Raw genomic sequence first — 24,280 nt, forward strand, 5'->3', positions numbered from 1 at the left:
GGCTTAAATTTGATGGGTAGAAGAGTTTGGGCAGATGGAGGTGGGTTCGAAATGAGAAGCCTTGAAGAACAACCATAAGCCTTCGGTTGTGTCGTCCATGGTGGATTCAGGAATGAGATATGGTTCAAAGAGAGTGTAGAGAAGATAAGAGTGGCGGCGAGCATAGAGAGAGGAGAGAAGATGTTATAAACGACACAGTAACTCACACACAACTTATTTGGGATGAACAGTGGCCCGGTTGATAACAGTGTAGGAATCAATTTTCGGCTACAGTGCAAAAAGTATAGAAAGCATCAAAAAGTCACTTTTCACTTTCTTTATTAAAACTGATTTCACTTCCTCATTTTAGAAATTAGAATCAATTTTATTGAACATAATTTTACTTTTATTTTTATTTTTTCGGAATTGACAGTAGAAAACATAAATTACTTCTCTTAGTAAACAAGCCCTAAGTCACATCCATACACTTTTTCAACCGTTTAAAGAGTGACTGAGCCCTACGAACTAAGAATGCTCATACCTTTAAATTTTATGTTAAATTATTAATTATTCATTAAATTTATTTTTTTCAATAGTTATATAATTATATTTGAGGAAAAAAAAATTTAAAAAGAGAAGAAATTATGAAACTAAACAGGACGGGATGGGTACTCGTCCTGTCCCCTATTTAGGCAGGGACGGGATGAGGATTTCTAAACGGTTACATGTCAAAATTATCCCGTTGCCATCTGGTGCACTGCACATTATTTTTCTATTTTGAAATGTCTGTCTTCGTGTCGGTCTTTTGGATACCAGTTCAAAAACGAAAAATATGGTCATCTGGAAAAAAAATTATATGTCAGAAAATCTTTATTTTCTCTTGTTTTATTTTTCTCTTCTTGAAACCGTTTCTCTGTCATGCTTTTGGTAACCATCCAAAAACGAAAATTGACCAAATATTGAAATAAATTTATACAAATCAGATTATTATTTTTTTCTTTTATAATATCTCAATTCTCACCCGGCAACTTTTTGCTTGTGGATATTAAATATGAATGATATAATTTTTTATTTTTTTTAATGTACTAATTTAACTTCTAACACTTCTTACCTTATATAAATTAAAATAATAACAATAATAATAATAATAATAAAATAAAATAAATTGTGAAAAAAAAAATTGTAGGAACTTTCCTACACTTTATTATGATGTTATTTTCTTTTATATATATATATATATATATATATATATTCCAATTACATTAACCGACAAAGAAAAGGAGGATACAAAAACAACAATAGCCCAACTTGGGATTAAAATCCACAACTATACCACTTTGAATGCACTTAAGAATCTCCTAAATATAAAACTTCTCCAATTTATTTTTAATAGCTCAACTTGCTAATTGATACGTCACACCATCCCAGACATGATGAGAAGCTCTAATTCTCATAAATTAAATTTAATAACTACCAAATTCTACTCACACATCATTATTCTTTCTTTTAAAATCTTACCAATTTTGTGAATGGCAAAGTCAATAATTTATTTCATGACATAATGAGTGTTATAAATTGATTTTTTTTTTTTTTTTTAAACTTATATGACAGCTCACAATGACAGTGATGTGGAAAATAGAGTTCCTTGGAATTTCACGTGCACATGGTGAGAGATAGAGCAGAGTGGTTTGTGTAGCCCGCAAGATCACTGATGTGTAATAAGTAAAATAAAAAAATTATGTCGTATATAATTTTCACTTCTTTGTAGATTCACATCGCATCATGGAACAATCTTGCCTCTGCATGCATACCTAATTGCCAAGATGGTATTTAACATGATCAAGATCTGTGAGACTGTTGAATTAATTGTTAGAAAAATAGCAATTACAACCACAAATTTGCTCAATTTACCTTCACCTTCCTTTAGACTAGCCTCACACATTTTTCAAATAATTTAAATTGTTCACGGATTAGTCATTGTCACTAGAAACCAATGCCATCAAATGCACGAGTGTCGGAGGTTGGATAGAGTAAGATTAGGGCAAATCCAAATGAGTGTCGGAGGTTGCTGTTGCATGCAGGCCAGTGTCTGCAGATAAACCCTGACCCCATCACAAACAAGTAGCCGCCTCTTTTTTATTTTTTCTTTATTTTTCCAATCATTATTAATAAATTCAATGGTCCAATTATCCAAATGGATCAATTAGTGGAAAAGTCAAAAGCTCCAAATTAAATAGAAAAAAAAAAAGAAAGAAAAAGAAAACACAGAAGATATTAATAAAAGTAAAACTAACTTCAAAATTCATTATTTCAAACATTACAAATTACAAATGTCCTATTATTTCTACCAAAGACGTGTAAGTACCAATAATTGCAGTGGATACACCCAGTAAGATGATGCACAGTATGACCACCAATTCAAATCCAGGGCTCCTGTAAATCCTGTAGATCTTCAAGTAGCACAAGCATGGCAATAAAATGGATGCTGTAACACTTAGAAAAGCTCCCACAAGCGACATGAGATATCCGAAAAAGGGAACCGCCAAGGCTACAACAATGGTGCTGATTACCAACGTGGTCTTGATCAAGAAGCTAAATGATCTTTTTTGGCAGTAATTTCGAAACTGATTCTCAGCAGCATTCACAAGTGGTGTTACCATTAATGCAAACTTAGAGATGGGGTTGATCAGTGTGGTGTATATTGCCACTCTCGAGCTAAGTTTTTCGATTGGAAGATCTAAAGTTATCTGTGACTGAACCTCTGAACCAAACATTCCATACCCTATAACTGCCATTGACGTGTAACTAATGGTACAGAAAACAAAACATAGCAATAAAACCTGCAAAGAAAAATAGCAGCTAAGTCAGATGGAGCAAGTAAAACAGTTTTTTTTTTTAAAAAAACCTCAAACAATTCAAAAACCTCCTCTCTTACCTTCGAGAATTGCTGTTTGTTTTTCATGGAAGTGTAAAGGGTTGGAAAAACGGGATGAGCACAGTAACAGAAAGCATATAAGCTAATAGCAGTTGGGAGTCCCTTCAAATTTAGAGTTGTTCCCTTTTCCTTAAAACCAATGCCATCAAATGCACCAATCCACAAAATTGAACCAAGGATGATAATAGAAGCAAGAACTCCACTAGCAGAGATATAAGATAGTATGTTCATGTTGTTTAACCAAACTGTAGGCAATACAATAAGTCCAACAATCATAACAAAGCTCTGTTTTCCACCAATTTGTATCCCACCAATTTCGAATCCCATATCCGGTAATATATTATGTAGATTATCCCCTTCTAGAATCAAGAACCCTGTCGCGACTAGGTAGAGCTCCGTGTTCATAAAAATTGATACAATCAATCTACCTTTGCTCCCAAATGCTCGCTCGCCAATGTCAGGATAACTTCTGATATTTGGATCCACATCCATACATTTTTTAATTAGCAAGCCTGTATAGAAGGTTGCAAAGGCAATGGCAAAAAGAAATATCAAGCTTAGCCACCCCCCTGATGATAGCGCATATGGAACTGACAATATCCCAACTCCTGAGAAACCAAAAAAAATGGGGTAATTTAGTTTTCATTTAGCCTACATTCCACAATATAGTTATTAAACCAAAACCACAGGCTGGAATTAGCTCCAAAGAAAAAAAATGATATTACATTTTATAATATGCATAGTAATGTGATGTAAGTTTGGCTAGAAAGAGTAACAAACTAAGACAAACCTAACGTCTCAGATTGTTTAGTTATTTACACAAATAGGTTGTGGTCAAGCCCAAAACCTAACTCTTACGCTTGGCACTTCGAACTTTTTTTACTCTACCACTAGAAACATAAAACCTACTGTGTAAACCTCCTAAAATGAACTGTGTTCAGTGTCGTCCTTCATTTTATAGTCTCATTGCTTCACCAAAGCCTTAGAAAAATTTGAAAGAAACCTCTTAATTTTTTCTATACTTTCTCAACAACGTAGCCAAAAATACAAAAAAATAATTAATAATAATAATAAAAATAGCAAACCAAATTTGTTCCCTATAACTTATAAAGGCACCCTCTGGTGATTTTTGCAAATAAGTAAATAAATTAGAAAGTTATGGTCCTCAAAGTGTGAGCAATATTTGAACTAGGCAGTGCGTTTGAGGAATATTAGGTGCCATGTTAAATATATGGATGCATCTTATAGAAAGTTTTAGTCTTGTTTCTGGGCAACCAAACAAAGCATTAAGATTTACATTAGTGGTACAGGGCCTTGCTCTCATCAATATTGTCAAGATTATACCCAGAAAAAAGAAAAAAGAAAAAAGAAAAAAAAAACCACAATCAGGGCATTCAATTCCCCCAAAAATGTACATTTAATTAGAAAAATAAGATAAAATAAAAGAATGAAAACCTGAGAGAGCATTGAGTCCATTGAAAAAAGTCTTGAAAAAGGAGGTTGTCCCTGTATTGTGATTCTGAGCAATCTGTTCATTGTGACCAAGCTTCACACCATCCTCATCACATAGGAGTGGTATGGTTATTGAATACCCATCTTGGTTTTTGGCCTCCATTGTTGATAAAAAGGGATAGAAAAAGGATCCTAGATGAGTGTGGTTGCTAGTGGTAGAAGGGGAGACCAGGAAGATTGTATTGTGTTGGAGAGTTGTAAAGGGAGGACCAGGTAATCTTACTTGCTAAATTTAGGGATCCTCCTCCTCCCCTTTTAAAGTAGCTGTAGTTGCATGGTTGGAAGTTGCGACATGTATGTATGTATGTATGTATGTAGTCCGTATGTATTAAGAATAACAAGTAAGACCACGGATGTTAAACGTGTCGCAGCCAAACGCGTGTGAAAACGCCACCCAAAGGATGGATAGTCCAGTGGGACCCAATCGTTTTGTCGTCCTCGTATCATTTTCATTTATTAAACTAACGTTTCGTCCATACTTTTGAACTATGCAATTATTTTTGCTCATCCTATGATCCTATCTCTATTTCAAACCAATCCCCGCTGGAGCTCATTTTTTTAATATAAAAATACTAGCAATCTGGGATACGGACCCCACATTATTGCATCACATGCCTACCATTGAAAGAGGCCAATTTTTTATACTTTAAAATAAACTCTTTTTTGAAAAAAAAAAAAAAGTTAAATTGCACTGACACCCCTTAAAGTTTCAAAAATCTGCATTGATACCCCTCCAACCTCTGAAATTATATAAAATTACTTTTTAATCCTTTAACTTATCAACATTTCCATTTAAATCATGAAATTATAAATTTAACCTCCTAACTAATCTCTTCATCCCTTCTATATATATATATATATATATAATAATAATAATAATAATAATAATAATACTTATACCATCATAATCACTACCACAATATAAAAATAAAAAAATAAAAAGAAAATTATATATATTTTTTAAATAGTCAGATAATTGTACATCACTATAACCACCACCACCACACCCAAACACCACAGTAGAATTTTTTTTTTTTGAAAACAGCTGTGATCAACCCAGACGCTACCAGAACCATCACCACCAGCCACCATCACAATAAAAAAATTAAAAATAAAAATAAAAGATTTGAAATACCCTGATAACCTAGACACCTCAATAACCACTACAAGTCTACAACCACACCACATCCAACAACCACCACCACTAGAGTAGGGAAAAAAAATAAAACAACCATGGCCAGCCCATACCCATGCCACAACAGGGAAAAAAAAAAAAAAACAGCCATGTTCGAGATCGGGAAGAGAGAGAGGGAGTGTCGGCTGATGGGTACTAAAATGAACCAAAAAAAAAAAAGAGTTAAATATTAGGGAAGAGAGATAGAGGCTTGACGATGAGGGTAATTTCGTCAATTAACAGAGTTGATATTTTGTAAATTAATTGAATTAAATAATTAGGGACGAATATGACATTTAAAACTACAGGGGTGCCATTGTTAAAAAAAAACTGTTGACCCTCATATGAGTAACATTAACTGAAACCTCAAGAGGGTGTCAATACAATTTATCCCAAAAAAAAAAAAAATTAATAAATAAATAAATCTCGAAACAATAACAATAATACAAAAAAAATCATTGTTTAAGCATGTTTACCACGAATTGGTCTAGCAGGCCGGTTGGATGTCCTTGGCCAAGATGCTGACCCTCTTGGCAACAATCATGAATGCCACACGATATGGTGTTCTCAAAGAGATCCACAAGTTGCTATTTTAAATTTTTTTTAAAATAATAATAATAATCATACCCAACACGCAATTAAATGGTGCGGGCTACATAACTAATATATATATATTTTGACACTGCATAACTAATCACAAAGTTGTATTTAGTGGGGAATATGTAATTGGAATTTGGAATCATGTAAAAGTTGATCAGAAAAATAGGCTTCCAGTAGCGCATGACTTTAGAAGCGCAAATCGTGATACTCGGTATGTTTAGGTTTTGGTGTGTAATTAGGAGTATGGCCCAAACTGTTGCTCGCCCTTTAAGGCTAGCCCGTGGATTCCTTTTAATGGCACATGTTCAATTTATTTACTAAAATAAGTAAATTGGTTGGAAAAAATAATTCCTCGTTTTTAATAGGTTTGGGATTTATTATTTTTAATTTGTTTTTTTTAATTTAAAAAACAATAAATATTATAGAACTTGCTTCCAGTAGCGCATGACTTTAGAACCGCAATTCGTGATACTCGGGTATGTATGTTTTGGTTTTGAATTGGTTTTGAAAAAAGTGAAAATAGAATTCCCCGTTTTTAGTAAGTTGGGATTTATTATTTGCAAAACTAACATGTTGTAAGCTGTCATTGCGTTGCGTGTTCTTTAAGATCAACTTGACAAGCTACCATATTTAATTTAATTAGATTTAATTTATATTATCTACTGACACTCTATATTAAATTTGATATTGAAACACCAACTGATCCAAATCATATTAGCATGTTGTATTAATTGTGATATCAGATGGTACGGTGTGATGATGTCCTTTTTAATTTTGAGAAAGTAATATAGCGAAAGTGAAAGGAGAAATAAATCTCGTTGGGATATGGGAGAGCAAAGCTCTAACCAAGTTATAAACTGAAATTTTGATAAATTCTATTCCGCCTTTCCCTCCGTATCTGGATATTCAAAGGTATTAATTGTGTTCACACCAAAAGTAATTTTCGGCTCCACGTGTATTACACTTCTTCTATCTTTTTCGGGAGCATGAATCACTTGCAATGAGGCTCCCATGCAGTTTCCTGCTGTAATTTTTAAGTAGTCCATATTAGGCCACATCATTCTTTAGCTAACGGACACTGTGTTTGGTCAATTACATCACTATTTATAAATAACATTTCACCACCATTTATAAGTAACATCACATAGTCTAAAAAGTAACGTCATATGTAAACATAACTCAATTCAGCATATCATTTATGTTATTATTTGAAATTAAAAGTGGTGATGTTTCCTTTTGCAAATGGTGATGTTACTTTTTAGACTTTGTGATGTTACTTATAAATGGTGGTGAAATGTAAAAATAATATCACCACTATTTATAAGTAACATCACAGAAGTCTAAAAGTAATATCACATATTCTAAAAAGTAACATCACCACGTTTTGAGGGTAAAAGATACTTATAAATGGTGGTGATGTTACTTTTTGACTATGTGACATTACTTTTAGACTTCTGTGACGTTACTTAAAAATGGTGGTGAAATGTTACTTATAAATAGTGGTGCAATTGCCAAACACAGTGTTAGTGTTTATTAAGTGGAGTAAAATATGGCCAAACCAAGACCACTTACTGCTCACTGTAGGAAACAGCATAGGAATTGCACATCAGATGATTTGCGCCCTCCTTTCGGCTGCATATCCTTTTGGAGGTGCAAATCCTCGTGAATTCTCATGCGATCCTTGCAGTGAGTTTCCTTTCCCTTCATATCTCGATATTCAAAGGCATTAATTGCGTTCACACTAAAAGTAATTTTCGGCTCCTTGTGTATTACACTTCTTCTATCCTTTTTGGCTGCACATCCTTTTGGAGGTGCAAATCCTTTGTTGTGAATTCTCATGCGATCTCTGCAGTGAATTCTCATGTGATCACATCATTTACTACTATTTGACAATTGAGACCGTGTTTAATAATTACACTACCATTTATAAGTTACATTTAACCATCATTTATAAGTAACATCACATGAATCTAAAAGTAAGATCATAAGAGTCTAATAATAACATCACCATTGATATGCTTACCTTAATTTAAGGGTGAAAATACTTATAAATAGTGGTGTAATTGCCAAACACATTATGTTGAATTGAGTTAAGTTTGTACGTGACATTACTTAGTTTTCATTATGTGTATACCTTATTAGAGGGTGAAGATACTTATAAATAGTGGTGAAGAAGGTTTTTAATTTTTTGTAATTGGTGCACCCAAACGCTGTCTCAAGAGCTATTAAATGAAAAATGATGTGACAAAATATAAACCACTTAAAAGTCACTACAGGGAACCGCATAAGATTCTCACAGCAGAAGATTTTGGACCAACTTTAAACTCATTATCTTTGTTGCAAACTCCTTTCGACTGCACATCCTTTTGGACCAACTTTCTTCACCAAACCCATTATCTCTGCTGGATATATAGATATATGGACAATACTTAGATCCTCACTAGTGAGGATATATATTATTATAACAGGTGATGTTAACCAATAATAAATGAGCATGTCCTCTTTTAATTATCTACCATATCTGATTTGATAAGTGAATATATACTTATTATTTTTTATTTGGTAATTAAAGATAAAGTGCTTATATTTTATTAGTTCAAATCAATAGTTATTGATAAGGATCTGAGTATTGTTATATATATATATATATATATATATATAAAATAAATAAAATAAAGCATGTAAAGTGTGGTAGTACAAAAGTAGTCTAATTATCACCACACTTTACATGCTTTATTTTCTTTATTTGTTGACTCTCTTTATTCTTGTCCTGCATCATAAAGTTTGACTATGTATGGGTAATTATGGAAGTAATATATATATATATATATATATACTTCAAAAAAAAAAAAAAAGGTTTGAGACATTCTATTTTTTCACTTCATATTTATGTAATCAGTATTAAACTTTTTTTTAAATATAAATATGGAGTTAGTTAACTGAGTTGTAAAATTTAAAAGTCAGATCAATAATAGCATATATTTGCATGCAAAAACAGAAGTTTCGTTTTTCAACCTTGACCCTCTTCAGTCTTCATGAAACCGAAGTCGGTGATTGGAACGTGTCCAAGAGAAAAGCAGAGTGGGAAAGAATCGACGAGGAATCCAAAACCAAAAAACAAAAAAAGAAAAGAAAATCGTGAATGTTATGTGAATTGGTTGTTATTGTTTGAGAGCCATCTCAATTAGGATGACACTGGTTTTCCAAACAAATTTCACGTGTAAAATACAAAAATAATTGTACTGGGATTTCAATTTATGTACGACAAGAAGATGTCAACTTGCCTTCAGGTTTACAGGGTGGTGGTCATCGGTCAATCAATTTAAGGAATCAAGTTTGCACTTTACAACCCAATTGGCTTGGAAATCACATGTCTTAATCGATTTGTGAAAACGCGGTAGGCGGAGTGTGACACATTAAATTTTAAAAAATAGGTTACGAGTCTATATACAATTATAAACTTATATATATCTATATTGAGAAAAAATATTATAAAATTTTAATTTTTAAAAATTGTTGAACACTTCAGAACTTGTTCATAGTATTTTTAAGATTACTCGGTATGAGTTGTATGACCAATTTACATGTGTTTGGATATTCAAGGAGTATTCTTACAGCGTTGAACACAATCATAATAAAAACAAATAAGGCTCTTTTATAAAAGTGCATATTTCTAGGTGAAAAAAAACAAAAGAGGCTAATTGTAACAAGGGTCATTTGTCCCACATCGGAATCGGATGGGAAAGAGATTGGGTATAAATGGGTGGGTATGCAGCCTTACCTAACAGTTCGAGCTTTTGGGTAAATGGGTAAGCGCCCACCCGTTACAGTTGGTATCAGAGCCAAACCCAGTCCTTGATCCGGTGCCACGCCAAGCGCCCGGCCCGGAAGGCGTCCGGGTGAGTCCACCCGGGTAGGCAGGGTGGCCCAACCGCAACGAGGGCGTTGCGAGTTTGGGTGGGGGAGAATGTAACAAGGGTCATTTGTCCCACATCGGAATCGGATGGGAAAGAGATTGGGTATAAATGGGTGGGTATGCAGCCTTACCTAACAGTTCGAGCTTTTGGGTAAATGGGTAAGCGCCCACCCGTTACACTAATCCATAGTCCAAAGGAAAGGACCAAAGAAGCCCAGGACTACGCGAACCGAGACTTTCGCTAACAATTTGGGCTTAGTTTGATAAGGGCCCGATCATTTGTTTATTAAACGTATTCGTTTTTAAAAAGTAAAAAACAGGCCAAATGAGCCTTTTCTCAAATATGTTTACGAACGAGTGAACGGATCAAATACTATACAAGTTTGGTCCTCATGCAAAATGGTCGCACCCACTTGCCTAGCCCAAGTTGGGTTGAGCAATGTCCAACACAAGCAAATTTCATCCAAAAAAAAAAACACCAATTCGGCCTATTACTACTCTCTCAAGGCCATATTTTACATGATATTCTCTCTCTCTCTCTGTTTTCCTTTTCCAAAAAAAAATTATGCGTCTTGTGTCCCAATTCAAAATGGAAATGCTCAATTTTCAATAAAATGCAAAATACTTCTATGTAATGACACAACATTCTTGATTCAATACATTACAAATCCACTAATAATTTAGCCTCCTCCATTCAGATAAAACCTTTGGGTGACAAAGTGATACATAATAGATATGTCTGTGTGTGTGTATATATATATATATATAGTTGGGAAGTATGGTAGCATGCTTTATGAGGTAATAGTTGTGTTAAGGGCATTTGGGGCCTCCGTCCTTGGTCTACCAATTGTTGTAGCAAGGGCGCACAGCTTTGTTCCCATAATACCCCGGAGGCACTCAGAAACAATTACAACACCACTTGTGACAGAAGAACATGCATGGCTTGTGGTACTGTGTCTTGCTGCACCATACCTCCTCGAGCATTTTGACGGGCATTCTCATCATTTTCAACATCCACCACAACACATGCAATCCAAAGAAAAAACACACACATGCTATATATAATGAGATTGATTCAAATAACTAACAATCATTTACTACCAACATTCAACATGTTCACCATTTTGCTATCACGTACAGGCAACTTATTTTTCACAAGAAATACAGTAATTTTTGTATTTTAATTATAAAAAAATAAAAAGTAAAAGAAAAAAGTTTAGCTGAAACCGAAAATCATTAATTATCATGTAATGGAACAAAAGTGGAGGAGAAATTTTAAAAAATAAAAATGAAAATGAGGTCAACATTTGAGTACTTTATGTAGCTCTTGAGACTTCCCCGGCCATATAGGTTCTGAAATCATAACAAAACAAAGAATGGCATGTAGATGTCTTAGCATTTTGCAGTTAATTAATTCCAAAATACAAATTAAAACCAAATTGAATACATTTATTTCTAAATGAAGGAAGAGAAGGTAGCGGTGGCGACTTACTTTGTTTCCGTGGTGCCCTCCTTTTGATGCCTACACCTGCAAATATATATATATACATATATATATGATTATTGTATAGATATGTGAGCATTTAAAAAAACACATATATTATATATATATACAATTTTTTTTTTTTAATTCATGAAGAAGAATGGCGAAAGGTCACACCGCTGTTGGAAAAATGGAAATGGCAAGGAGTGCCAAGAGCATGAAAGCAACAAACTTAGGCATGGCCATTTTTAATTGCTATGAGCAAACCCCTCTCTGTCACCGACAACAAGCAAAAGCGAGAGGGGCTGTATAAACAGAGCTTGTAGCTGTGGACCTTGGACATGATCTGAAGACTGGCTAATCTACTTGCCTGTCTACCGTAATAATGTAGGCCCACCATCCATTAATTGACATTTGTTTGAAAAAAATACATAATTTTGTATGGAAGGATCGGATGCGTTGTTGAATGTTGACTTTTAAGACACAGGGCATTTATGTCCCCTAATAATTTATCCCCCAAGAGGAGTACAGTGGATAATAAATTTTTGTGATAATTACATTTACCTCCCCTGGGGTTAGGGGTAATCACAAGCGATACTCCTTACGTTTAAAAAACTACACCTTCTCCCTCAAGGTTTGTTCCGTCGTAACACTTAGCCACCTCCGGTGAAAGTCAACGCAGGTTAGTGATGATTTATGATGACATCAGCTATTTTTAACTTTGTAATACCACATTTGCCCTTACTATATTTGCAAAAACATCTTAACACTTACTTTTGTATTAAAATAACCTATATACCCAGAATAAAAAGACAAAGAAGCCCATGCATGATATCTTTATAACCCACACTCTTTCTACAAGATACTACCTTCTTTCTCTCTCTAACAATTCTCTCTCTAAAATTTCTCTACGTGAAGCTGATCCCTCAAGGCTCCCATCCACACAAGAACCGGTACTTCAAGATCTGCTACTCCTTCAAGGTTTGTTCTCCTTTAAGGTCTTCTTCAAGGTCTGCATTATAAATTCCTTTCATAGTGGAATTGTAGTGCACAATAATGTCATGCAATTCAGAATCTGCCATCTGTTTATACCACATAAGAAAAAACATTATGATACATATAACAAAGTCACATGCATATTTCAAAATACCAGCACAATTTTCTCAGTCAACACATATTATTATGGAAAAGTCAAAATACAAAAACATTAGAATAAAAAAAAAAAAAAAAAAAACCAGTATGTGGAAATTCATTATATATATAGTAATCTCAAAAAAAAAAAGATATAGAAATAATTTAGTGAAAATTTATTATATATATACTTGAAGTTACCTTTACACAGACAACTACTCCTAAACCATCTCCTCCCTCAATAATAGAAAAACCATTAATCACTCTACTTATTCAAAAAAAAAAAAGTCTTCTAGCACCAAAACCAAACCCTTCTACTATTCTCTAAATAAAAGCCATTCTCAAAACCCTTGAGAAAGGCAAAGCCAAAATCACTAACTATAATTCATACTAATACTGATTCTGACCAGTCCCCTTCAGAATCCAGTTACACCTCTGAAATTCAAGCTATTAAAAATGCCTTCTCCAATTTAGAGATCAATAGAATTTCCAATAAACGAGTTAACCGTACAAGCCTCACAAAAAATTGGTACCCAAGGCTAACCCCCATTGACCTTCAATTTGAAGAAAGAAACATTCAAAATCAATTTTCTGTCTCTTCTGATAAACTCTACGAGTGGAATATCGATGGCTTATCAGAACAGGAAATCCTTAATAAGTTAAATCATATGTCCATGGTTACTAACAACTATGTTACTACTCATGATCTTAGTCAACCTGATATAGTTGATTTGCTTACTTCAGGATTTACGGGAATGTTAAAATCTTGGTGGGAAAAATATCTCACTGATGAGTCCCGTGAAAGAATAAAAAATGTTGTCCAAAAAGATAATAATGGAATCCCAATTTTTGATGAAAACATAGGACGTGGTATTCCAAATGGAGTAAACACGTTAGTTTATACCATTGTTGAACATTTTATAGGCACCCCTAGTAACATTACTGCCAGAATACATGATCAACTCACTAATCTCACTTGTCCAACTATGAGTGATTTTAGATGGTATAAAGATGTAATTCTGTCTAGAGTAATGCTCTGTGACGATAGTAACAAACCATTTTGGAAAGAAAAATTCATCAATGGATTACCTAATCTCTTCGCCCATAATATTAGAGAAACCCTTAGTAAAACAACTGGTGTCATAGATTATGATAACCTTACATACGGTAACATTATCAGTTTAATCCAAAAGGAAGGACTAAAAATGTGTATAGACATGAAAATTAGTAACCAACTACAAGACGACAAAAAATGAGCCAAATATAAAATGGGAACCTTCTGTGAACAATATGGTCTCCCACCCATAACCCCTTCTCGAGAACGAACCAATATTTGTAAAAAGTCATACGGAAGTCCCAAAGGTTATCGTAGAAATTATTAAAAGAGAAAATCAGTATTTCCAAAAATAGAATATTATTCTAAAGAGAAACAAAAACCAAAGAGAAAATACAGCAAAAAAACTACAAAAAAAGAATCTATGGATAAGAGCAAAGTCACATGTTTTAAATGCGGTAAAGTAGGCCATTTTGCAAAAGATTATTATGTTAAAAAGAAGATAAGCTAGTTACAAATTTATGAAGAAAATAAAGAATCCCTCTACCAAATTTTACAATTAAGAGATAGCGATGATAGTGATCCAGAAGTAAGTTCTTCACAGTCCTCTGATGACCTTTTTAGTTCTCCAGATATTACAATAGGTTGTAAGGATAGCTGTTGTAATCTTAGGTCATTGAATGTTCTCACTAAAACTGAAGAACAAGAACATCTTCTTATTAATTTAATAAGTAAAATAGAGGACCTTGAATTAAAATCCTCTTATCTTAAAAAACTTACGATACTACTAGGAAACAAAGAAGTTGAAACTCCAAAAGCCACCAAACCAAATTTCAGTTTATATAAAACTCTTGAAAGATTCAACAATCAACCAAAAGAAGTCACCATTTAGGATCTTCAAGCCGAAATTAATGTAATAAGAGCTGAAATTAAAACTCTCAAGACAGAAAACCAAGTTATAAAAAGTGACCTCTCGGCACTCAAAACAAATCCTGTTTTCTCCTTTGATAAGGAAGAGTCATCCTCCAATGACGAAGGCTCTACTCAATCTCACCACCTCCAGACCTTGAATAAAATATCGTTTCAAAAATGATATGCTAAGGTTATCCTTATCATTAACAAAGATTTCAGACTCGAAGTAATTACCTTAATTGATATAGGTGCAAATCTTAATTGGATTCAAAAAGGTCTCATGCCAACTAAGTATTATGAGAAAACTTCTGAACAATTAAGCTCCGCAAATGGGAGTAAAATGGATATAAAATATAAACTATCCAAAGCACATATTTGTCAAAATAATGTGTGTTTTAAGACATCGTTTGTTCTAGTCAAAAATATGGCAGATAAGTTAATCTTAGGAGTCCCATTTATCTATCTCCTATATCCCTTCACAACAGACAATAAAGGGCTAGTAACTCGCCCATTCAGACAAGAAGTCAAGTTTAAATTTCTAAGCCACCCCTCTAGAAAAGAGTTAAAATCAGTTATTGAATCTTCTATTTCTAAGTCCATCAATTTACTTCACAGAAAAACCCAATAATTACTTTTCTAATATCTGTATCAGTTATATTGGTGACCTTCAAAGAAGAGGCAATAACTTCAGTTCCCATGTGATCAATAATCACAGATTCCAAAGGAGGATGGGAGGAGGAAACTATTGATTTATCATATTTAGTCCAGTTAATCTTGGTTAAAACATTAATCTTATTATGAAAATTTTCAAGATAATCAAATAAATGAACTTCAAGCTTGTGTTGTGTCATGAATTTGGTCTATTCATGCAGGAGTTTGGTTTTTTCTTTTTCACTATACTTTTTATTAAAGGCTTTTCTTTTTTCTTTGTTTTCTTTTGAATCATATTCCTTTTGTAATTTGGACAGACTGTAAGAGAAGGGTTTACTGATGGTATTTAATTGTGGGTTAATGTGATTGATTTTGGCGTCAAAATCTGTAGGGGTAGGGGAGTGGGGAGAATCTGGTTCCTTATTATCTTGTACATAGCAAAGGTGACTAACCTGTTCTTCCGTTTTTTGACTTTGAGTTTGATGTCTTTTAACTTATGTTCCAAATTAGAATTTTTCCTAGGTAGAGGAGGAACCTCGGTGTCCCTTCCTAGCAGGTTAACATCTGATCTATTAAAAGAAGTGGAGGCTCTAGATCTAGCCAGAAAACATTGTTCATCAAAGCTTATTCTAACTATACCGTCTAAAAATTCCTGAACTCTGTTAAGATTGCTAATGTCGTTATCAATTTTTGCCGGGTGATTCTCATTTTTAAGAATCCATTCGTTGGATAACGAAATGTCATCCCAGGCTATTGATTTCTTGACTTGTATATTAGCATCAGAAGTACTACTTTGAATCGGTAAAGTGTGACCTTTCATATCTTTTTTAATTGCTTTAATATTAAGATTTGTCTTCATGGTCTTGTAGTAAATTCTATAAATTAAACCTAAGGGTTGAGATCTAGGGAGCATGGGGTAACCTGATGTTTTATGTTAAGGGTAAGAGTTTTTAGCAGATGTGGATCACTAAGACTAAAGGTGAAATCTGGGAAACAATTAAAATAAACTGGTCCATTATAGAGACTTGTTTCCATGACTCCTAATAGGCTAAGGCCGTAATCAATAAACCTAGCATCTCTAAGTGCTAATAAAACAGATATGTTAATCCCTCCAGTTGTAAATGGGTTGACTGCAACTTGAACTAGTCCTATGTGGATGAAATTGTATCCTCGATCCCTATGCCTTTTGATTGCTTTAGCTGTAAGCAATTGACATTTCTCTTCTTCTTTGGACAAGGAATATATTTGTTCTACTGTTTTAATTGTATAATCACTATTAAAGGTTGGCTTGAGAAAACTGGTTTCATAAAATCTTTAGTTGGAACTTTAGGGATATTCCAATCTCTAAAATCCAGGTTACTATCTTCAATACGATATTATTCTTCATTAACTATGCTTGGAATTGGAGGAATGTAGGAAGAACTGGCTCTGGAACTTATCGAAGAGGTGGATCTGAATAACCTATTCATGATAACTGGTTACTGACTAATCTTGTGTGATTTTTCGGTAAGACGTACTATGCTCATAATTCTGGTCAATTGGTTTATATCCTATTCCTGCGCTCATCCGCTCATGTTTATCTGCTCAGGCCCTTCCTTGGGACTTACTGTTTGGTTCGTAGGACTTATTGTTTGGATCTGGACTCACAGAATGAAGATAGGCCTAACATATCAGAATTAATAAATGGTATGGATCACTGGAATAAGACACTGGATTAGGAGTAGCAGAATCAAGAAAAAATTATCAATATCTACCACAACATGGCTCTGATACCAATAGGGGAAGCGCGCATTAACTAAAAATAGTAAATAATCAATATGAAGGTAATTTATAACTGAAAGAAATAATAATTGAACTGAAATATCAAATTACAATACTGGAATGGAAATTACAATGAAAATTAACTTATAAAATTACTGATAGATATCGGGTGTGTACAACATACTGGTGCTGTGTCCGAAATGAGAATACAAAGGAAATAAATATTACAATGGAAAATGTCTCGAAGCCTGAATTCCCTTTGAATGAAGCCTGCCTTACCAATGGAATGGCATTGGAATTTATAGCCAAGCTTCTGAACTGTTGAAGAACTTTTTGGAGACATCTCTCCGGAATCTGCAGCGTAACTTTTGGCTTTAAAAATGCTTATGACTTTTCTAACTGAGATGCTTCTGTTTTTTACTGTAGATGAATAGTGTTCATTGTTCCTGTCATTTTATGATGACGGCAACGGCACTGTAGATGAATAGTGTTTTGTCGGGGGACTGTAGAAATAGTGATTCGGCCAACGGTTACTGTAACAAATAGTAATTCTGACCGAGTACTATAGCAAATAGTGTTTCTGACCAAATAGTGATTTTGACCTGGATTTTTGACTTTGATCATGCAAATAGATCTCGACTATCCTGATACAAAGAATTATTATACGAATTCCTTGGGTGACTTGATTCAGCAGCTGAGGATGTGTCATCAACCTCTTCATCATCCTAAGAGAGGTCTTGGATGCGGTCTAAGATTGATGCTGCCATTTCTTTGAATTTTGCAATTTCTGACTTAGGAGGTCTTCTAGATTGGATTGTGTTCTTAGAAGAAGCCTATTCTGGATTATTTTGTTTGAGACTTTGTGTTGCAGTAATTGGAGTAACCTGTTTAGGAATATGTTTTGGAAATTCATCTTCAATATAACCCATGATCCTATCAATTTTAAAAGTGTTCCACCATTTGACGTAATGGCATCGAATGGCTGTATTATTTTGGATATCATATCTAGGGGACCTTATATTTGGAAGAGAATATGAGGAGAATTGGAAACTGGGAATTGTGTTTATTAACTTTTTAAACAGTATAAAAATACTTTACTTGGTCTGCAAGGTGAGGAGCAGGATTTCTGGAATGGCACCATGTTGCGACCACCATTTGAGAAACTGTAATACCCCTGGTTTCCAAAAGGATAGAATGGGAATTTAATTTTTGATAATTTTGAGTTTTATTGCATTTTTAATATGTGAGCTATGTGTTTTGGTTTGTTTAATTGATTAAGTGTGTATTTATTTTTAAATTAATGATTTACTTAAATTTGTTTTAATTAATTACTTGAATAATTTGATTGAGTTAATTGTTTTATTTGAATTAATTGGCTTCTTTTTGGTTTAGTTGCATCTTCGTTTTATTTGACTTAAGTTATTTGATGTAGTTATTTAATTATGGAAATTAAGTGAATGAATTGTTTTAAAACAACACGTTAGTTAAACAGTAGGGTTAAGAAGGTTGTATAGTAAGCCGTCGTATTTTACAACTTAGAGGGTTTCATGGGCCGACTAGGATTGGAGTTAGGGCTTAGTCTTTGAATACACGTGAATTAAGGTTATTGCTTTCACCTATAAGTATAAGCAATACGGTGGTTTAGGGTTTAGGAAAAATAAACGTACGTTCTGTAAACCACAAACAGAGCTCTAATCTTGTAGTAAAAACCAGAGAGATACAGAGAGAATCGGGTGGGAATTTGGGTGGTTCACAAAGCTGAGTCAAGGAAGGAAGTTTGGTGTGTGTTATTGGACTGCAATAGGAGTAGTAAGGGTGGTTTAACACAACCCACGTTGCTGGAGAAGATAGAGACAACAGGTTGAGTTTTTATTTAAAGTTTCAAAGGCAAGTTCTGTTCTTCTCTTTCCCAAGAATTTGTGTTCTGTGCATGCTTAGTTGGACTCCAGGAATTAAACTAAGTGTTAATCACATTGTTTAAACATGTTAAATCAGTTTCTAACATCACTGGATTATATTCTGTTTCTCAGTTTTTACAAGTTTCAGTTTTTATATGTTTATCGTTGTTTAAAACATTGATCTGTAATTAAATTCATTGATGTATAACTTTGCTTTGTGATCAATCTGGGAGGAGGATAGGTACTTAAAACATGTAATAGAACAGAATTGAAAGACTGAAAACCACAGGAGTCGGAGAGGAAAAAAAAAAAAAACAGGCACGGCTCTTAGAAGTGAGAGCAGGCTCCAAAAATGGAGGAAGTCTACTCCCAAAACACAAGGGCCGGCTCTCTAAGGTTGAGAGCCGGCTCTCAACCATCTAGAGCCGGCTCCCAAGGAAGGGGAGCCGGCTCTCCTTTTTTTGGAGAAGGCTCTTTGAAACTCAGAGCCTTCTCTTTCTCTTGGAATTGCATAAAACTGAGTTTCTAGGTTCTGTTTGGTTGGCACTGTGGTTCTTAAAATTGTTTAAAAGCTTTTAGGTGACTTAATACATGGTGTAAGACTTATAAATAGTTGAGAAGCAAGTTTATAGTCAGAATTTAGGACAGAGTTAACATAAGTTTAATCGAAGGTCGGTATGTGGATAAGTGAACAATTGACTTATGCTGCAAACTGATTTGCAATTTGATTTCTTTGCATGATCTTAAGTTTTAATCATGTTCTGTAGTTAAGTTATGAGCATTATGTTATTTAAATACATGTATGCTTTGTTGGGATTGATTGATAATTTTAACCTGTTATATATCTCATTTGTTACAACACTGTTTGGAGGAGATTTGATGCCTTTGCATGTTCTTAGGTTTGGAGTCATGTTTTGCAACTCTGTTATAAGCATGTTGCTATTTAATAATGTGTATGCTTAGTTGGAATAGACTGATGTTTTAGTCTGTACATAAATGTATCAATTATAGTACTGTTTGGAGAAGTGAGTTTCATAAACATGTTTTATTAAACTTAATGGACTGAAACTTGGGTTCTAAATCTTTCAGTGGAGGCATGACTTAGTTACACCCATGTTTAACTATACTTATGTTGGACCAAATTTATATACACCTTGCTATGGAACTGCATCGATTTATGGACAAGTTGAAGAATGTAAATGCTTAGATTATTTTAGCAGTTTACATTATTGGAATGTTATTGTTAGGCCTTATAATGAATGCCTAATATTGATATATATGTATTAGATTATAATGATGCATATTTTGGAGAATGGTTGTTGTATACGTAGTGTTATTTATAAACTATGCTATTTGGAGGATTGTATGTACCGGTATGGGACGGTGACATACTAGGTATGGATTAGTTTAAGCACTAAATCCTACCTAATTTGGAATGAGTTGGATTAACCATAAAAAAGTTAAGTCCCACTTATACGGATGTATATGAACCGGTATGGGACGGTGTTATACTAGGGATGGCTTAGTTTAAAACACTAAGACCTACCTATATTGAGAATGAATTAGTTCAAAACACTAAGTCCGACCCAATTTGGATTCAGGTATGGATTAACCATAAAGGTTAAGTCCATCATCTACATGTGTCATATCAATTGTGAATTGAATGATCTACTATGGTTTCCAAATGGATTTATTATATAGATATCAGACCACTACACAGATGGATGATATTCTGTATTAGGAGGAGTATGGACTTTATATATTTATTATATGTGCCATGGTATGAGCCTTAGTCTCAGGACCATGGTTAGGGTGCGTATATCGCCTAGGATGGATAACTGGACAGTGGTTTTGTTCCCTGGTAGGTCTAGATACACATGACCACATTACGTGCGATTTGCATGGTATCTCTACTCAGGCTGAGACATACCTATTGGACTAGTGAGCGTCCTATAGTGTGTAATATATACATATATGGACTACTCTAGATATTGTTGAGTCTATCTAAGATGTATCTGCGTATCGGATTCCTGTTTGGATCGTAGTAGATCAGGACTTGCATGTGGGCCTGACCCACTCTATTATTTTTCAGGTGTTCAACAGTACCTGGCTTGGAGCTTGATCGTGTTGATGCAGATACAGACACTCACTCTTCTAGTTACATAGGATTTTATTTCTATTTTAATTTTGGATTTTAATTCTGTAAATTTATTCAAGGATTTGGGATTAGGGGTCCACTAGGTGGATTCCCGAGTTGTACGGTTTTAAATTATATTTATTATTTCAAGTTTGAGGATTCTTATTTTAGATTTCTTTCAGCGTATTATTAATTTATTCTTAATTCAGTTTTTATTTCTGCTTGATTACATATTAATTGTTTGGTATCCCTCGGATCTGTGCTCGGACTTGATCACCTGTGGCTCTAGAAACGAGGGGTATCACAAAAACCAAGTTGGGATTTGACTTTTGAACTTATTATCAAAATTGATAAACCAAGAATGAGTAAATGACTTATTTTGGTGTAACAATATGGTTGACCAGGCTGCCATGTAGTTATAGTAACTAAAATGAATTTCATGACCAGGTAGAGGTTGGAGCAAAGAATGATGACCCCATTCTTCCATGGAAATGATCCTCTGGATGTATAGGGAGTGATAGATGACTTTGGTTGGATCATTGCGATCTGGAATTGACTTGATGGTTATGGATTCGGTATGATACAAGATGTCTCTGTAGAATCCAAGTGTCCTCTGAGGATGACTTGGGCAAAAATGGAGGTTACCAAGGTAATAGGATCGCATTAAGTTAATGGGATCCTTTATGTGACTCAGGTGTGGTTCTATATAAAAAAAAGGAACAGAGGGTTTTTCAAAATAATCACTGGATGACTTTTTTGGAATTGGTTGTAGATTTTGACTAATTGGGGTTTTAACTTGGACCTGGAAGGGGTCTGGAGTTGGATTAATAAGGGCTGACTTAAATGTGGATATTTGTGTAAGTGGCTGAAACCTGTTGACTACTGTAAGAGCAGATAACTGAGGTTGGGTGACTTAGTGTATTGGAGGGCCACGGGGGGCTCCGGGGCAAATATCAAATGGTTCAATTACTTACTTCCCCTGGGGGGTCCGTCGGGGAAGTTACTTGTTTGCCATTCTACAAAAATTCTCTAGTAAGAAAATCTGGAATAGAATTGTCACTCCCTTTGAAATATTCTATATCAAAATTAAATATACCTAAAATAGCTTGCCATCGGGCAAAAATATGTTTAGAAGCAATATTTTCTACATCTTTCTCTAAAACATATTTGGCACTTTGGCAATCAACTTTGACTAAAAACTTTTGATTTAAAATATCATCTTGAAATTTACTAACACATAAAACAATAGATAAAATCTCTTTTTTAATAGTACTATAGTTACTTTGTGCTTTAGTCCAAACACTAGAATGGAAACGAACTCATTGTTCAGGAGCATCCGGACTAACTTTTTACTTGAGGATATGCCACCATAGCCAACATTGGAGGCATCAGTTTTGATGATTTTAAAAGAATCAGAAGTTGGAATGCCAAGACATGGCAAGGACTTGACATATCGTTTGATGAATTTGACTATATTAGTATGAATAGAGGTCCATGGTGGAGGATTACTTTGAAGACGATCAAATAGAGGTTTACATTATTTTTTGAGATCTTTGTAGAAATCAGCAATGTAGTTGAGAGATCCTAGGAATCTCTATAACTGGGACTTATCGAGAATTTCATCGGGAAATTTATCGGCAAACTGGAGAGACCTATCAGTAGGACGAATTTTTCCTTGATGAATGTGGTAACCAAGAAATCTGACTTTGGCCTGGAATAGTTTGATTTTTTGGGCAGAGACTACAAGTCTATTTTTCTGAATGGTTGCTTGAAACGATTTCAAATGTTTCTAGTGTTCATCAATTGACTTAGAAAAAATAAGGATATCATCAATATAGACAATGAAAAAATGACTATAAGGATTAAAAATATCATTCATGATATTTTGGAATTCACTTGGGGCATTTTTTAATCCAGAGGGCGTCACTTTCCACTCATAATGACCAAAGGGGGTGGTAAAGGCAGTTTTGTATCAATCTTTTTTTCTAAGACGGATCTACCAAAATCCTGACTTCATGTCAAACTTGGAACAGATAACTGCTTGACTTAACCGGCTAATAAGGTCTTTCTTATTAGGGATAGGGTATCTGATCCATTTTAAAACCTTATTGAGAGGCGTATAATTAATAACTAGACGAGGAACACCTCTTTCTAGTTTAGAGTTTTTCTGAACATAAAAGGCTGGACATAACCATGGTGACTTACTTTTTCTAATGATCTTCTTATGTAGAAAATATGCAATTTCTTGTTTGCAAAATTCCATAACTTCTGGACTCATTTGAATTGGTCTTACTTTAGTGGGGATGTGTTTATCTTTAAAACCTTTAATATAAGGCAGTTTTACTGAATTTTTTTTCTATGCCAAAAAGCAATTGGAATGTTAGAATAGACCTTGTTCTGAATTTCTTTCTCAAAATTTTGAATTTTTTGTTGGAAAATTGGATTTGCTGATTGATCATCTATTCTTTTATAATTAACTTCTTCTTTTATATAATGAATTTTCACTAAATTATTTCAATATGGTAATCTCAACACATATCAATATAGAAAAAAAATTCTATATATATAATGAATTTACGCTAAATTATTTCAATATGGTAATTTTCACTAAAATTTTAGAAACCAAACACTGTGAACAAACTATACTGTAACACAAAAAAAAAAAAAAAAAAATCCAGATTATGAAACAACTATACACGTTGCATATATATATATATATATATATATATATATATAAGTGATATAGGTGTTGATGCAAAAAAAAAAAATTAGGATGCATATAAAAAAACCTATCCAACAACTGATATAAATGTTGATACGAAAAAATCTCTGACAATAATTACATACCAGATATAAGTGTTAATTAGGTTTTGTCGAAGAACCTATCCAACAATATCCAGATTAAAAATAATAGTAATAAAAAAATAGGATGTATATAAAAAAAATCCAGATTTAAAAAAAAAAAAAAAAAAAATTCATACTGTAAACAACTAAACTCGTTACATATCAGAAACGAAACACTATGAACAATATATATATATATATATATATATATATATATATATATATATATATATATATCATAAACGAAACACTATGAACAAGTATAACAAAAACCCTAAAAATCATTGCGAAAT

At 33.7% G+C, this 24,280-nt stretch overlaps 1 protein-coding gene across 1 annotated transcript; it reads right to left on the bottom strand.

The window, feature by feature from the left end:
- Positions 1–2,227: 2,227 nt before the first annotated feature.
- On the bottom strand, positions 2,228–4,686 carry LOC132285766 (amino acid transporter AVT1I-like). Its single transcript, XM_059787982.1, has 3 exons — positions 4,370–4,686; positions 2,915–3,522; positions 2,228–2,819 (listed from the first exon to the last, which is right to left on the bottom strand). Exons 1-3 carry the CDS (start codon positions 4,527–4,529, stop codon positions 2,304–2,306), a joined length of 1,284 nt encoding a protein of 427 aa, XP_059643965.1. The 5' UTR covers positions 4,530–4,686; the 3' UTR covers positions 2,228–2,303.
- Between the last annotated feature and the right edge of the window lie 19,594 nt (positions 4,687–24,280).

This window comes from Cornus florida, unplaced genomic scaffold (assembly GCF_030987335.1).
Source record: "Cornus florida cultivar Cherokee Brave unplaced genomic scaffold, ASM3098733v1 CherokeeBrave_3.0.0_Hap2_Chr11, whole genome shotgun sequence".
NCBI lineage: Eukaryota > Viridiplantae > Streptophyta > Magnoliopsida > Cornales > Cornaceae > Cornus > Cornus florida.

What these genes read in the sequence shown, in the direction of transcription:
- LOC132285766 (XM_059787982.1), bottom strand. Translation starts at nt 4,529, where the DNA reads ATGGAGGCCAAAAACCAAGATGGGTATTCAATAACCATACCACTCCTA. An exon ending in TGGACTCAATGCTCTCTCAG is followed by an intron (nt 3,523 to 4,369) that starts GTTTTCATTCTT and finishes TTGGTTTCTCAG; the next exon opens with GAGTTGGGATATTGTCAGTT. An exon ending in ACAAACAGCAATTCTCGAAG is followed by an intron (nt 2,820 to 2,914) that starts GTAAGAGAGGAG and finishes TTTTCTTTGCAG; the next exon opens with GTTTTATTGCTATGTTTTGT.